We start from the raw sequence: 12,646 nt of genomic DNA on the forward strand, positions 1-12,646 counted from the left end.
TTTTTTTTTTTAAGAACTTTTATTGAGATACAGTTAACAGACAATAAACAGCATATATTTAGAGTGTACAATTTGGTATCGCAATCTCCCAATTCATTCCCCCCCAACCCTCCCTGCATTCCTCACTTGGTGTCCATATGTTTGTTCTCTACATCTGTGTCTATATTTCTGCCTTGAATTTCCTCATTCATAGTTGTTAGCATTTGCCTTATGTATTGAGGTGCTCCTATATTGGGTGCATATATATTAGTTGTCATCTCCTCTTCTTGGATGGATCCCTCGATCTTTTTGTAATGTCCTTTCTTGTCTCTTGTAATATTTTTTATTTTAAAGTCTATTTTATCTGATATGAGTATTGCTACTCCAGCTTTCTTTTGATTTTCATTTACATGGAATATCTTTTTCCATCCCCTCACTTTCTGTCTGTATGTGTGCCTAGGTCTGAAGTGGGAGTCTTGTAGACAGCATATATATGGTTCTTGTTGTCGTATCCATTCAGCCAGTTGGTGTCTTCTGGTTGGTGCATTTAGTCCATTTACATTCAAGGTAATTATTGATATGTATGTTCCTATTACCATTTTCTTAATTGTTTTGTTGTTGTTTTTGTAGGTCCTTTTCTTCTCTTAAGTTTCCTGCTTAGAGAAGTTCCTTTAGCATTTGTTGTAGGGCTGGTTTGGTGGTGCTGAATTCTCTTAGCTGTTGCTTGTCTGTAAAGCTTTTGATTTCCCCATGGAATCTGAATGAGATCCTTGCTGGGTAGAGTATTCTTGGTTGTAGGTTCTTCCCTTTCACACTTTAAATATATCATGCCACTCCCTTCTGGCTTACAGAGTTTCTGCTGAGAAGTCAGCTGTTAACCTTATGGGAGTTCCCTTGTATGCTATTTGTCATTTTTCCCTTGTTGCTTTTAATAACTTTTCTCTGTCTTTAATTTTTGTCAATTTGACTACTATATGTCTTGGCGTCTTTCTCCTTGGGTTTATCCTGCCTGGGACTCCCTGCGCTTCCTGAACTTGGGTAGCTATTTCCTTTCCCATGTTAGGGAAGTTTTCAACAATAATCTCTTCCAATATTTTCTCGGGTCCTTTCTCTCTCTTTTCTCCTTCTGGGACCCCTATAATGCGAATGTTGGTGCATTTAACATTGTCCCAGAGGTCTCTTAGGCTGTCTTCAGTTCTTTTCATTCTTTTTTCTATATTCTTTTCCACATCAGTGATGATCAGCATTCTGCCTTCCAGGTCACTTATTCACCCTTCTGCCTCAGTTTTTTTTTTAAGCTCTTTATTGGAATATAATTGCTTTACACTCTTGTACCAGCTTATGAGGTACACCAAAGTGAATCAGCTGTATTTATACACATATTCCACATATCTCTGCCTCAGTTAACCTGCTATTGGTTCCTTCTAGTGTGTTTTTCATTTCAGTTATTGTGTTGCATATCTCTGTTTGTTTGCTCTTTACTTCTAGGTCTTTGGTAAACTTTTTGATCTTTGCATCCAGTCTTTTTTCAAAGTCCTGGATCATCTTCACCATCATTATTCTGAATTCTTTTTCTGGAAGGGTGCCTATCTCCTCTTCATTTAGTTGTTTTTCTGGGGTTTTATCCTGTCCCTTCATCTGGTACAAAGTCCTCTGCTTTTTCATTTTCTCTATCTTTCTGTGGCTGTGGTTTTCAGTTCCACAAGACGAAATACTGCTGATACTGCTTGATACTGCTGTCTGCCCTCTTGTGGAAGAAGCTATCTAGGAGGCTCCTGCATGCCTCCTGATGGGAGGGACTGATGGTGGGTAGGGCTGGGTGGGCAGAGTTCAGTAAGACTTTAATTTGCTTGTCTGCCAATGGGTGGGGCTGTGTTCCCACCTTGTTGGTTGTTTGGCCTGAGGCTACCCAGCACTGGAGCTTACAGGCTCTTTGGTGGGGCTACTGGCAGACTCTGGGAGGGCTCACACCAATGAGCACTTCCCAGAACCCCTGCCGCCAGTGCCCCTGTCTCCTTGGTGAGCCACAGCTTCCCCCAACCTCTGCAGGCAACCCTCCAACACCAGCAGGTAGATCTGGTTCAGTCTCGTATGGGATCACTGCTCCTTCCCCCTGGGTCCTGGTGAGCACACTTTTTTGTGTGCCCTCCAAGAGTGGAGTCTCTGTTTCCCCCAGTCCTGTGGAGGTCCTGCAATCAAATCCCACTGGCTTTCAAAGTCTGATTCTCTGGGGATTCCTCCTCCTGTTGCTGGACTCCCAGGTTAGGAAGCCTGACATGGGGCTCAGAACCCTTACTTTAAGTGGGTGGACTTCTGCAGTATAACTGTTCTCCAGTTGTGAGTCACCCACCCAGCATTTATGGGATTTGATTTTAACGCGATTGCGCCCCTCCTACCATCTCATTGCAGCTTCTCCCTTGTCTCTGGATGTGGGGTGTCTTTTTTGGTGAGTTCCAGTGCTTTTCTGTCGATGATGGTTCAGCAGTTAGCTGTAATTCCGGTGCTCTTGCAAGAGGGAGTGAGCGCACGTCCTCCTACTCTGCCATCTTGATCCTATCACCCTCAGATTCAGCAATCTTAACATAACTGCCACAGACAATGGGAGCCATTGAAAGATATCGAGTTTAAGAAGAACATGGTCAGCACTGCATTTCAAATTACACGGCCTATACAGTGGAGGATAATTTAGAAAAAGCCAGACTAGGAGTGAGACCACTAAGGAGGTGACCAGATTTGAACCTGGGGGCTTTAATGGTACTATATAGTCTCCAGAGAGATTCTTCACCTTGGCTTTCTACCCTCTTGGGAAGGCTGGCTTGTGCTGTATGAGGCCATCCTCCAAAACAAGAGGCAGCTAGAGGATGACAAAAATGCTTTTCCAGATGAGGATGCCCATTGTTAAGCTGCAACTAAAGTTTAGGAAACCCCAGAGGAATGCAAAGATTTCTAGAAACACCCACACCTTAAGCTGATGGTATCCTCCTTCAGATCCAGGACTGCCCACCCCCCAAACATGAAGGGCTCAGAAACCCAGCCATGTCCCCAGCACCGACTCAAACCAGTGCTGCCTCTCCTTAGCTCCTGAAGGCCCCAGTACTCCATGCCCAGCCACTGGCCCCTCTGAAACCCCCTAATTCTGACTACTCAGTTATCCTATGTAGCCCTTAGCCAGAATCTGCGTGCCCCAGGCCAGGACAATACCCATCTAGTATCTGCATAGGGCTTAAAAATCAGGTTGAAGGTGACACTTGCCCTCATCTTGGATGAAAGCAGGCTCTCAAGCCTACTCACACAGACGCTGCTGGCTGGCCGAGGTGCTGAAGCCTCTGAGCCTAGGACACTTTCTTGCCTGGGCTCCTAAATCCAGTGTCTGTGCCTCTGGCCTTGGTATCCAAAGCCTTAGGGAATCTAGTGCCCAACCTGCCTATTGCTGATTCCCCACAGTACAGCCATGGAGACACAAGACACCAATACTAAGAAGCCTGAAAAGGATGTGCAAGTGTCTGCTCACTGTATATGCTGGGAGTTCCATGAAGACAGGCCAGAAATTGCCCAGCCAGTTAGGACAAGGAATGAGAGGAAAGGATGCAGTGACCATCCTATAATTATTTGGGATTTAAAAAAAAAAAGGTGTTGGGAATTCCCTGGTGGTCCAGTGGTTAGGACTCAGTGCTTTCACTGCCATAACCTGGGCAGTGGGACTAAAAAAATAAAAGTTAAATCTCTAGGAATCCAAGTTGCCAATGATCAGGCTGGGATATTTTACCCCCAAGTGGATCTTTGGCAATGTCTGCAGACATTATTAAGGTTACGACTGGGGTGGGGAATAGAACTGGCATCTAGTGGGACAGAGATGCTGCTAAATATCTTACAATGCACAGGACAGTCCTCCAGACAAAGGATTATCCAGCCCCAAATGTCAACAGTACTGAGGTTGAGAAACTCTGCTCTAGGCAATCCCAGGTTCACAGGAGTCCTAACTGGCCCCAGACTTGTCTAAGGAGGCAACTAAAGCCCACATTCAGAGCCTCTGTTTTTTAGGTGCCATGACTGAGTGCCCAAGAATCCTAAAGATACAGGAACCCAACGCGGAGGCTCCCAAGATGCCCAGAGAAAGCTGAGAGTGGAGGAAGCCTCTGACCCTTCCACAGTGACCCCTGAATTGGCTAAGAGTTTCTGAACCATCTCCTAGTTCTGAGTCACCAGGAAAGCTCACAGCTTGGCTTACGAGAGACACGCATCTGGAGCTAAAATGGAAGCCTTAGAGACTCCCCAGGATATTTCAGAGAATGCTGGGGACAACTATTCCTAATGGCCTCAGAAAATGACAATCCAGCTACTGAAGCTCTGTCTAAATATAGCTAACTTCCCCAATCTGAGAGCCTACTGGAGAAGAGAAGGAGGAGGCAGGCATACCCAGGAGGGATGTCCAAACCACATTTGTTTAAAGGAACTCTGTTCTGGCATGAACTCTGAGAGGCAGCCTAAAGTGAGTATGCCTCCTAAACTAGCATTCCAGGTGCTTAAAACTTTGAGATGGAAGACTGGCCAATGTGAAAAGCACCCTGTAAATGTAAAGAATTCTGAAGGTAGAAAGAGACCCAATGTCCGTGCTGAAAAACTGTGTGATTCTTATATGGCTTACTAATAAGGCATAAACATTAGAAAACCTGCCACCCTGGTTATTTGAAGTACTATCATTTTTATTGCTTTATGTGAAAATGGTCCCTCATTCACCATTTTAGGTATTTATATAATAGATGTCAATAGATTGTGAGTGTTTGATTCCTGTGGTTAATGACAAAATTTTTATTTTCCTCAAATTTATTATGTTCTAAAATATGATCAGAAAATACAAGGTCCAGTTGCCCTCTCTCTATTTACTTGGCTCCATTTCTCTTTTCCAAATACTCCTATCCAATACCTACATTGTAGGATTGCTGGGGGATTACAGAAAATGAGGTGTACAATGCCTGGCATACAGTAAAGTACTCACTCTGTTAGTTATCACCCGCAGCAGCAGCAGCAGGAGCAAGAGCACCTGAGATTTCCAGATCCTAGAGTTGAAACTCTGACTCCCCAGGTTGGAAGCAACCTTGCACCTTACTGCTTTATTTCTCCTTTCTCTATCATCTCCACCTCCTGACAGCTATATCTACTTCTGAGTCCAGTCGGGACTTAGGTCCCATTTTTCAGCCAACTTTGATAAAAAAAACAAGATATATGTCAACTACCTTCAGCCACTTTCAGCAGGGCCTGAAGTTAGCCCTCCTTTCCTAGATCCAAGGTCTGGGAGCCTCGCCTACCTGTGGAACTCAGGTTTCCCTTGAAAGCCCTTCACTCTTGGCCAGTCCAGGAGTCCGGTGCTCCACAGACATGTCCATGTGGATACAGACACAGTAGTACTATGGTCCTACACGGCATGACGGCCCAGTCCTTTGGCCAAGTTTCCAAAGAAGGGAAGAAATGACTTATAGAGCTGGTGGGGCTGAAGGACTGCAGACATTTCAAACTTTAAACACGAGATACTGCAGCCTTCTGTGCTGTACTTTCCCACTTTGGGCCCCTAAGTCATTCCTGCCTTCCTTAGCAGTTTCTATCTGGTGTCGTCATGATCTTCCATTCTGAACGAAGTTTCTTTTGTATTCTAGATCTGACTCTTCACCGTTTCTGCAAGAAAAAACTTTCCAAGTCTTTCTGGAAATGTAACTGAGATACTTAACATAACAACGCCCCAATTCACTCATTTGGTCCGATTGTGTTTTTTACAGAGATGTGATATAAGACATAACATTGATACAGGCCATTAATATTAATGCTAACTGAGATTACTAGTTTATGATAACGTATAACACTATTGACAACACAAAGATGTTAAAAACAGATCTGCTATCTGTTTTGTGACATCTATTATCACGTAATCAATGCATAGAGTAAAAAGTTGTATGGAGGGACTTCCCTGGTGGCGCAGTGGTTAAGAATCCGCCTGTCAATGCAGGAGACACTGCTTAAATCCCTGGTCCAGGAAGGTCCCACATGACTCGGAGCAACTAAGCCCAAGCCACAACCACTGAGCCTGCACTCTAGAGCCCATGAACCACAACTATTGGGCCCACGTGCCACAACTACTGAAGCCCACGCACCTAGAGCCAGTGCTCTGCAATGAGAAGCCTGTGCACCACAGCAGAGTAGTCCCCACTCTCCGCAACTAGAGAAAGCTCTCACAGCAATGAAGACCCAACGCAGCCAATAAATAAACAAATAAATTTATTTTAAAAGTTGTATGGAGAACATTAGCCTGGGGGAGAATGAATCAGCAAGGCAGAAAGACTGGAAAGAGGAAATCTAGCTAGGTGATGTTGGAAAGTATAAACAATAGATAATGAAGCTATGAATCAATGTTTATAATTTGGTGTTTGCAATTATTCTGAATGAATACATAACCAAATCACTAAATATTGTCACCTTTCCAAATCTGCAGATTCCCTGGCCTTAGAAAAATAATAATTCTTATTTCCTCAGCCCACACTCTCTCATTGAAGTCAGTTATTTCTTTATTGATCTCAGCACACAGCTGCCAAACACGATCCCTTAATCCTGGCCTAACTTTCTCCCTGCCTGGAGCCTGGAAGGCATACCTGGACAGGGGCAAAGCAGGACACTCTGCTGTGAGCTCTCTGGCCACAGTCTCTCATCAGGGTGTGGTCATCTGTCATGAGCAGTATTCAAAACCAGGAACCAAGGTGTGGTCCGAGCTCCTTTAAGCCCCAGGGTTTGGGGGTTCCTGATAAGTCCCCAGAGAAGAGTCCGGAAGAGGAGGCTGGAAGGGGGGGTGGCCCGCTAGATGGGGATTCCCCTTTAGCTTCATTATCAGCCTTCTGCTTCAAGGTAAGATGGGGCAAGAACAGTGAAGACCAGAGTGTGGTTCTGAAGGATATCTAGGAACTTCCTTCTGGCACTTAGGGGACATTAGAATTAACGTGTTAAATAGTTCTTGCATAAAGTCAGTGTCTCAATTTCCTTTTGGTGACAGATAGAAAGACATTCCACTGCTCAAGCCCTCCTCTCTCTCTGACTGCATAGGGATCTACCAAACCGTCCCATTTCACCACCTCTCCAATTCTACCTTTTCAGTGTCGTCCAGTGCCTCTTCCACCACATCCTCATCCTACCTTCCCTGTCTCTTTTTCCTTTGATATGGTGTCTATGAAAAGAGTAGCCCTGAAGGAGTAAGTAAAATACCAAGAGAGGGTGGGAATCAAGCTGCGATAGGAGAAAGTGGATACTCTGCCTCCATGAGGGAATATTTGTTCCCAGTCTGGGTACATACCTTAAATATTATGGAAAGAGAGATAAAGAGAAGCAGCCGAGAAAAAGATCACACAAAAATGGAAATGGGGCCAAGATTCTGCTCAGGTACTACCTAGATGGTTCCCTGGCCATGGCCAAGAGAAAACACCCACACTGGGCTCACTATGTGACTGGCAGATGGTTTATGCTCAGTGATATCGCCTGATGATCCCAGTGCTGGAAATAAATCCTAAGATATCTGAGGTCACTAAATCTGAGCAGGGCAAAACAAGCATAAAGTATCAAGGTAAGCACGCATTCAGGACACTCACTACATGTCTCCCATATCTACCTAGTAAGTGCGATTGTTTATCTCTCTTATCTTCTTGATAAATCAGCTCTTGGCTTAGGTAAACAGAAGTCTCTGAAATGAAGGTGAGAAATCATTAGAGGAGATTTCTAAGTGACCTTGATTACAAGCTCTAGGGTAGTGCTGAGTGGTGCTACTAAGGGGACCCAAGAGTCTTATGATGGGTACACCGTAGGCCTTACTGAAGTGGCTGTCAATACATCACGGATGAGTTCGCATACAGATCTGGGCAGGTTTTGCATGAAGATGAACAATGAAAATGAGAATAGATACTGACTCAACTCCCACATTAATTTCCACCATTTGCCTACCAGACCAGCCCATCCTCTCCAGCCCTGGCAGGAAGGGCTATGGCCTTGGGAAGTCTTGGCCCAGGAAGGAGCGCTCACCTGCTCCTCCCAGTGTGTCCCCTGTTTTCTCTCTCTGCAGAGAGGCTCCAGCCCTAGGAATACAGGCCCTCTCTCACAGGGTCTCTGCTCTCTACAGGAAGAGGAGACACTTTCACCATCCATTGCTCAGGATTCGACCAGCATGGGGTGGATCCTGCTGCCTTCCAAGCAGTGTTTGACAGAAAAGCCTTCCGTCCAGTCACCAACTTCAGCATCCCCACTCATGTCAACATCTCCTTCATCCTGTCTGCCATCCTGGAAGTGGTAAGACCTGGTCCCCACTTTCCATAGCTTCTAATGGGGAATAAGGATCCTCTGCCCTGTTGAACCAACATTGTATTGGTCCAGAGGTGAACAATTGGTAGTCTGAATGGATCTGTACCAATTAGAGGGTTTTCCTATGGGATGGGGTGACACAGAGAAGAATGCTGTAGTGACATTTTTTCAGGAAGGATTTATCCTTGAGTCCTGACCTTTCTGGAAGGCTCCAGAAAGAAGTGGTCTATATAGCAATTAAAACCTGAATTGTTCCTAGATACAAGGGGCGACAATAAGGACAAGACAGTTCAGCATCTAGAACTATGCCTGGTCCAATAAATTAGTAAATATTTATAGGTATATATGGTGGGAGTGGGCCAAATCTTTTTGCACTAATAATCCTGGATGGGTTTTTCTTTACCAGGCTGCACGGCTCCAGCTTCTGACATCATTCCTGTGGATTACTATGGTAAGGCAGATCAACTCTTCCCCTTCCCACTCCCAATTATAAGTTTAAATTTGAGGAGTCACATAAAGGTTTTCCAGATCTCTACCCAATGTATAAATCTTTCTGGGACCAAATAACTCCATCTAGAACCGGACTGGTCCTGGGGACACAAATCTCCCGGGCAGCTTAGTAAGGTAGAAGTGGTGGCCTAAGAAAATGGCCAAGTGGTTGCAGATCAGTGTAGTGGTGTGTCCCTAGATCCAAAGTGTTTTAAGCTATATTTAAGGTCTGCCTTTAAAAAAGGCCATTAAGGGGTACTTTGCCAATGACACTTGGCTAATAAAGCAGTGGAGATAGGCTGCAGTCATCAGGGACCCCGGTAGAAGTAAGAGGGTCAGAGTTTAAAGAAGAAAGGGAGGGACTTCCCAGGTGGCGCAGTGGTTAAGAATCTGCCTGCCAATGGAGGGGACACGGGTTTGAGCCCTGCTCTGGGAAGATTCCACATGCCGTGGAGCAACTAAGCCCATGTGCCACAACTATTGAGCCTGTGCTCTAGAGCCTGTGAGCCACAACTATTGAGCCCATGTGCCGCAACTATTGAAGCCCACGTGCCTAGAGCCTGTGCTCTGCAACAAGAGAAGCTACGGCAATGAGAAGCCCACACACCACAATGAAGAGTAGCCCCCGCTCTCAGCAGCTAGAGAAAGCCTGTGTGCAGCAACAAAGACCCAATGCAGCCAATAAATAAATAAATTTATTAAAAAAAAAAGAAGAAGAAGAAAGGGAAGGACAGGAGGGCCTGACTGGACAAGCTCCACCATCCCTCATCTCTGCTTCCACCACCCTGGCTGCAGATGTGGGACAATCTTTTTGTCAGCTGGAACCCAGAAGACTGTGTTAGCAACAATAAACTCACTGTATCAGCTGAGAACCTGTGGCTCCCAGATATCATCTTCATGGAATCGTGCCTATCTGCGTAGGGGAAAGCCAGCGTGAAGCCCATCTGCAAAGAACAGCCAAGGGTCAGTGCAGGGCTCGAGGGCACTAACAGATTCAGACTGGGCCACAGTCTCAGTTAGGTGACTCCCACAAAACACTATGAGCAGAAGAGACAAGAGAGAGTGACCTTAGAGAAAGAGCCCAAAAGGTGAGCACAGTAGGGGAAGACCTGGGAAGGAAGGGAATCAAAAGCTGATGAAGGCACCCACAGCACCCGCCTCTCCCTGCCTCTCACAAGCAGTGTGGATGTGGGTCAGGTACCTCCAGGTCTCACTGCGTATGTCAGCAGCCAAGGTCTAATACAGTATGACAGGCCAATGAAGGTGACCAGCATCTGTAAGCTGGACATCTTCTACTTGCCTTTTGACCAACAGAACTGCACACTCACCTCCAGTTCCCTCCTCTACGCAGGTGAGCAAGACACATTTTGGTAACCATTTAAGGTTCAGGGGAAGATATTTAAGTGATGTAGGTGTTATTTAGGAAGGTTTTAGATCAGTGTTTCTCGACTCTGGCTGCCCACTGAAAAATACCAGTAACTATGCATCACCCCAGAAATTCCAATTTACTTGTTCTAGGTGGGGCTCAGTTACTGTGATTTTTTATATCTCCCCAGGTGATGCTAATGCACAGACAGGGCTAAGAACTACCGCTTTAATTCCTCAATAAAGTTAAAAAAAAACCCACAAACCACTACTTTAGATCTTAGATGACCCTTGCACCAAATGAGGCCCACCTGACCCTGAGCTGCTGCATGTCTATAATTTTCAGCTCAAACCTTTTAACATTAATAACTAACACACGTAAACCAGTGATTAATGTAACTGAATGCCAGCAGGTGTTTGTGGCAGAACTGGATAAATTAATCTTTACAATAGGCATGCGTGTAATTATAAAAATATTGAGCTGTTCAAGACTGAGTCCACTAAAACAACATGATAGAAATGGGGAATTGAGAAGAAAAATAGGAACGACTTCAAAAGTTCTCGACTCGTGTCTGAGTCATATCTAATCTTCCCATAACTTTGACTTCAACAACAACAACAAAACTTCCAGTGCTATAGCCCACACATATGTGAATTGCTGGTCCTGTGACCCATCTGAGACAACATGGATGCCCTGCCTTTAAAGGACACAGGAGAATTTGTTGAAGAAGCTAAGTGGGGGAGGAATCGAATCTTGTGTGCAGGAGACTTAAGGGCACTTCTGGACTGACTGCCCCGGCCTCCCTTGCAGTGGACAGCATGCTTCCGGGCATGCACAGGGAATTGTGGGTGATAACAGACACGTCTCGTAATGTCATTCGGGGGGAGTGGGAGCTCCTGAACATCAACAAGCCCACCCCAAAGATGTTGGTGGACAGCAACCTATATGCCCAGATCATGTTCTATGTAAGTCCAGGGGCCCCTGTTTGACTTCTGAGCTCAGTTGCTCTGTGATTTTCCTCTTGATCTAAGGCCCGCTGGGATGTAAAAATAGTTCCAGGGGGTTAAGCACGTGCTCCTTACTCCACCCTCTACCCTAACTGCCCTCAAGAAGGATCCCCAAGACCTCTGCCCTGCAGAGAGGAAGAGCAGCTGGGCTGTTGTAAGAATGGATGGTCCTGTCTGAAGGTCCAAAGCACCCCACTTGCCTCTAAAAGTCTGCAATTGTTGTGCTCCCAGCAGGTGGGACACAAGGGAAAATTAGAGAACAAAACTGGGGGCACTTCCGAAGATGGCACAATTAAATGCATCTGTTAGCCACAGAGGTCATCCCACGGCCAGCCTAACTGGACATCAGCAAGGACTGGATAACCAAATATAGAATTGAGCCTTCTGGCATCGGTTATTTGCCACATTCTCCACACTCCTCCCCACCAGGTGGCCATCAGGCGCAGGCCCAGCCTCTACGTCATAAACCTCCCGATGCCCAGTAGCTTTCTGGCTGCCATCGACGCCCTTAGCTTCTACCTGCCGGCAGCAAGTAAGAACCGTGCCCCATTCAAGTCAACTCTGCTGCTGGGCTACAACGTCTTCCTGTTCACGACGAGCGATCTACTCCCTGTCAGGGGCACCGCCCTCATCAGCACTGCCCCTCCCAATTTCCAGGGAAGCAAAGGCAGTGAGGGACATGGTGGGAGGAGGGTAGCAGGAGAACTGCTGCCTCTCCACTTAAGGAGGGAATGGGTTCTGAGAAAAGATTGGATTTGGGGGAAAAAATTGTAGAGCGGAATCTGCCCAGATTTATTTATAGTTTGCTTTGCCTCCAGGTGTCTACTTTGCCCTGTGTCTGTCACTGATGGTGGTCAGCCTGATGGAGACCATCTTCATCACCTACCTGCTGCACCTGGCCACCACCCAGCCCCCACCCATGCCTCGCTGGCTCCATTCCCTGCTTCTACACTGCGCCAGCCCCGGGAAATGCTGCCCTGCTGAGCCCCAGAAGGGAAACACGGGCCTGGGCCTCAGCCCCGCACACCTGCCTGGTGAGGGAAATCCTCACTGCCCACACTTCCTCTTCCATCACCGCCCCTTCTCTGCCTCACCTCCTTCCCTGTCCTCACAACCTGCCAGCTGACCTTGGTAGCCCATGGCTGAGTCTCTGTCTCTCCGCAGGTGTGAAGGAGCCTGTGGAGTTGGGGGGAAGGTGTCAGGTCCCAGAGAGGCAGAGCCAAATGGCTGCCCTGGGTCAGCGAGGGCCCAGCAGGAAGACGAGGCTCAGAAGCAGCACCTGGTCAGCCTGTGGGTGCGGTTCAGCCACATGATGGACACCTTGCTCTTCCGCCTCTACCTGCTCTTCATGGCCACCTCCATCACCACGGTCATCGTCCTCTGGAACACCTAGGCATGACACCCACACCCGCCTCTCCCTGCAAACCACAACTTGAAGTTCCTTGTGGTCTTAGGGCCAGCCAGACGCAGGCCCTTCCCT

The 12,646-nt window shown here is 46.6% G+C and overlaps 2 protein-coding genes across 9 annotated transcripts in view; one reads left to right on the top strand and one right to left on the bottom strand.

Annotated features, from left to right (window-relative positions):
* ABCC5 (ATP binding cassette subfamily C member 5) overlaps positions 1 to 12,646 on the bottom strand; it is a 188,660-nt gene that overhangs the window by 107,402 nt on the left and 68,612 nt on the right. For 2 of the 8 annotated variants that reach the window (XM_057739773.1, XM_057739772.1), the window contains exon 2: positions 9,651 to 9,737. The exons of the other annotated variants lie outside the window; for them this stretch is intronic. The gene's annotated coding sequence lies outside the window, so the exon portion shown is untranslated. The remainder of the gene's footprint in view (positions 1 to 9,650; positions 9,738 to 12,646) is intronic. 8 annotated transcript variants of the gene reach the window in all.
* LOC130855512 (5-hydroxytryptamine receptor 3C-like) lies at positions 6,694 to 12,559 on the top strand. The gene is given in 11 exon segments (XM_057739233.1): positions 6,694 to 6,722; positions 6,842 to 6,867; positions 8,126 to 8,292; positions 8,711 to 8,755; positions 9,589 to 9,698; positions 9,975 to 10,144; positions 10,970 to 11,124; positions 11,596 to 11,800; positions 11,985 to 12,200; positions 12,331 to 12,351; positions 12,354 to 12,559. Coding segments are annotated over 11 exon segments (1,350 nt in total).

The sequence above is a fragment of the Hippopotamus amphibius genome, chromosome 6, assembly GCF_030028045.1.
Source record: "Hippopotamus amphibius kiboko isolate mHipAmp2 chromosome 6, mHipAmp2.hap2, whole genome shotgun sequence".
NCBI classification, from domain to species: domain Eukaryota; kingdom Metazoa; phylum Chordata; class Mammalia; order Artiodactyla; family Hippopotamidae; genus Hippopotamus; species Hippopotamus amphibius.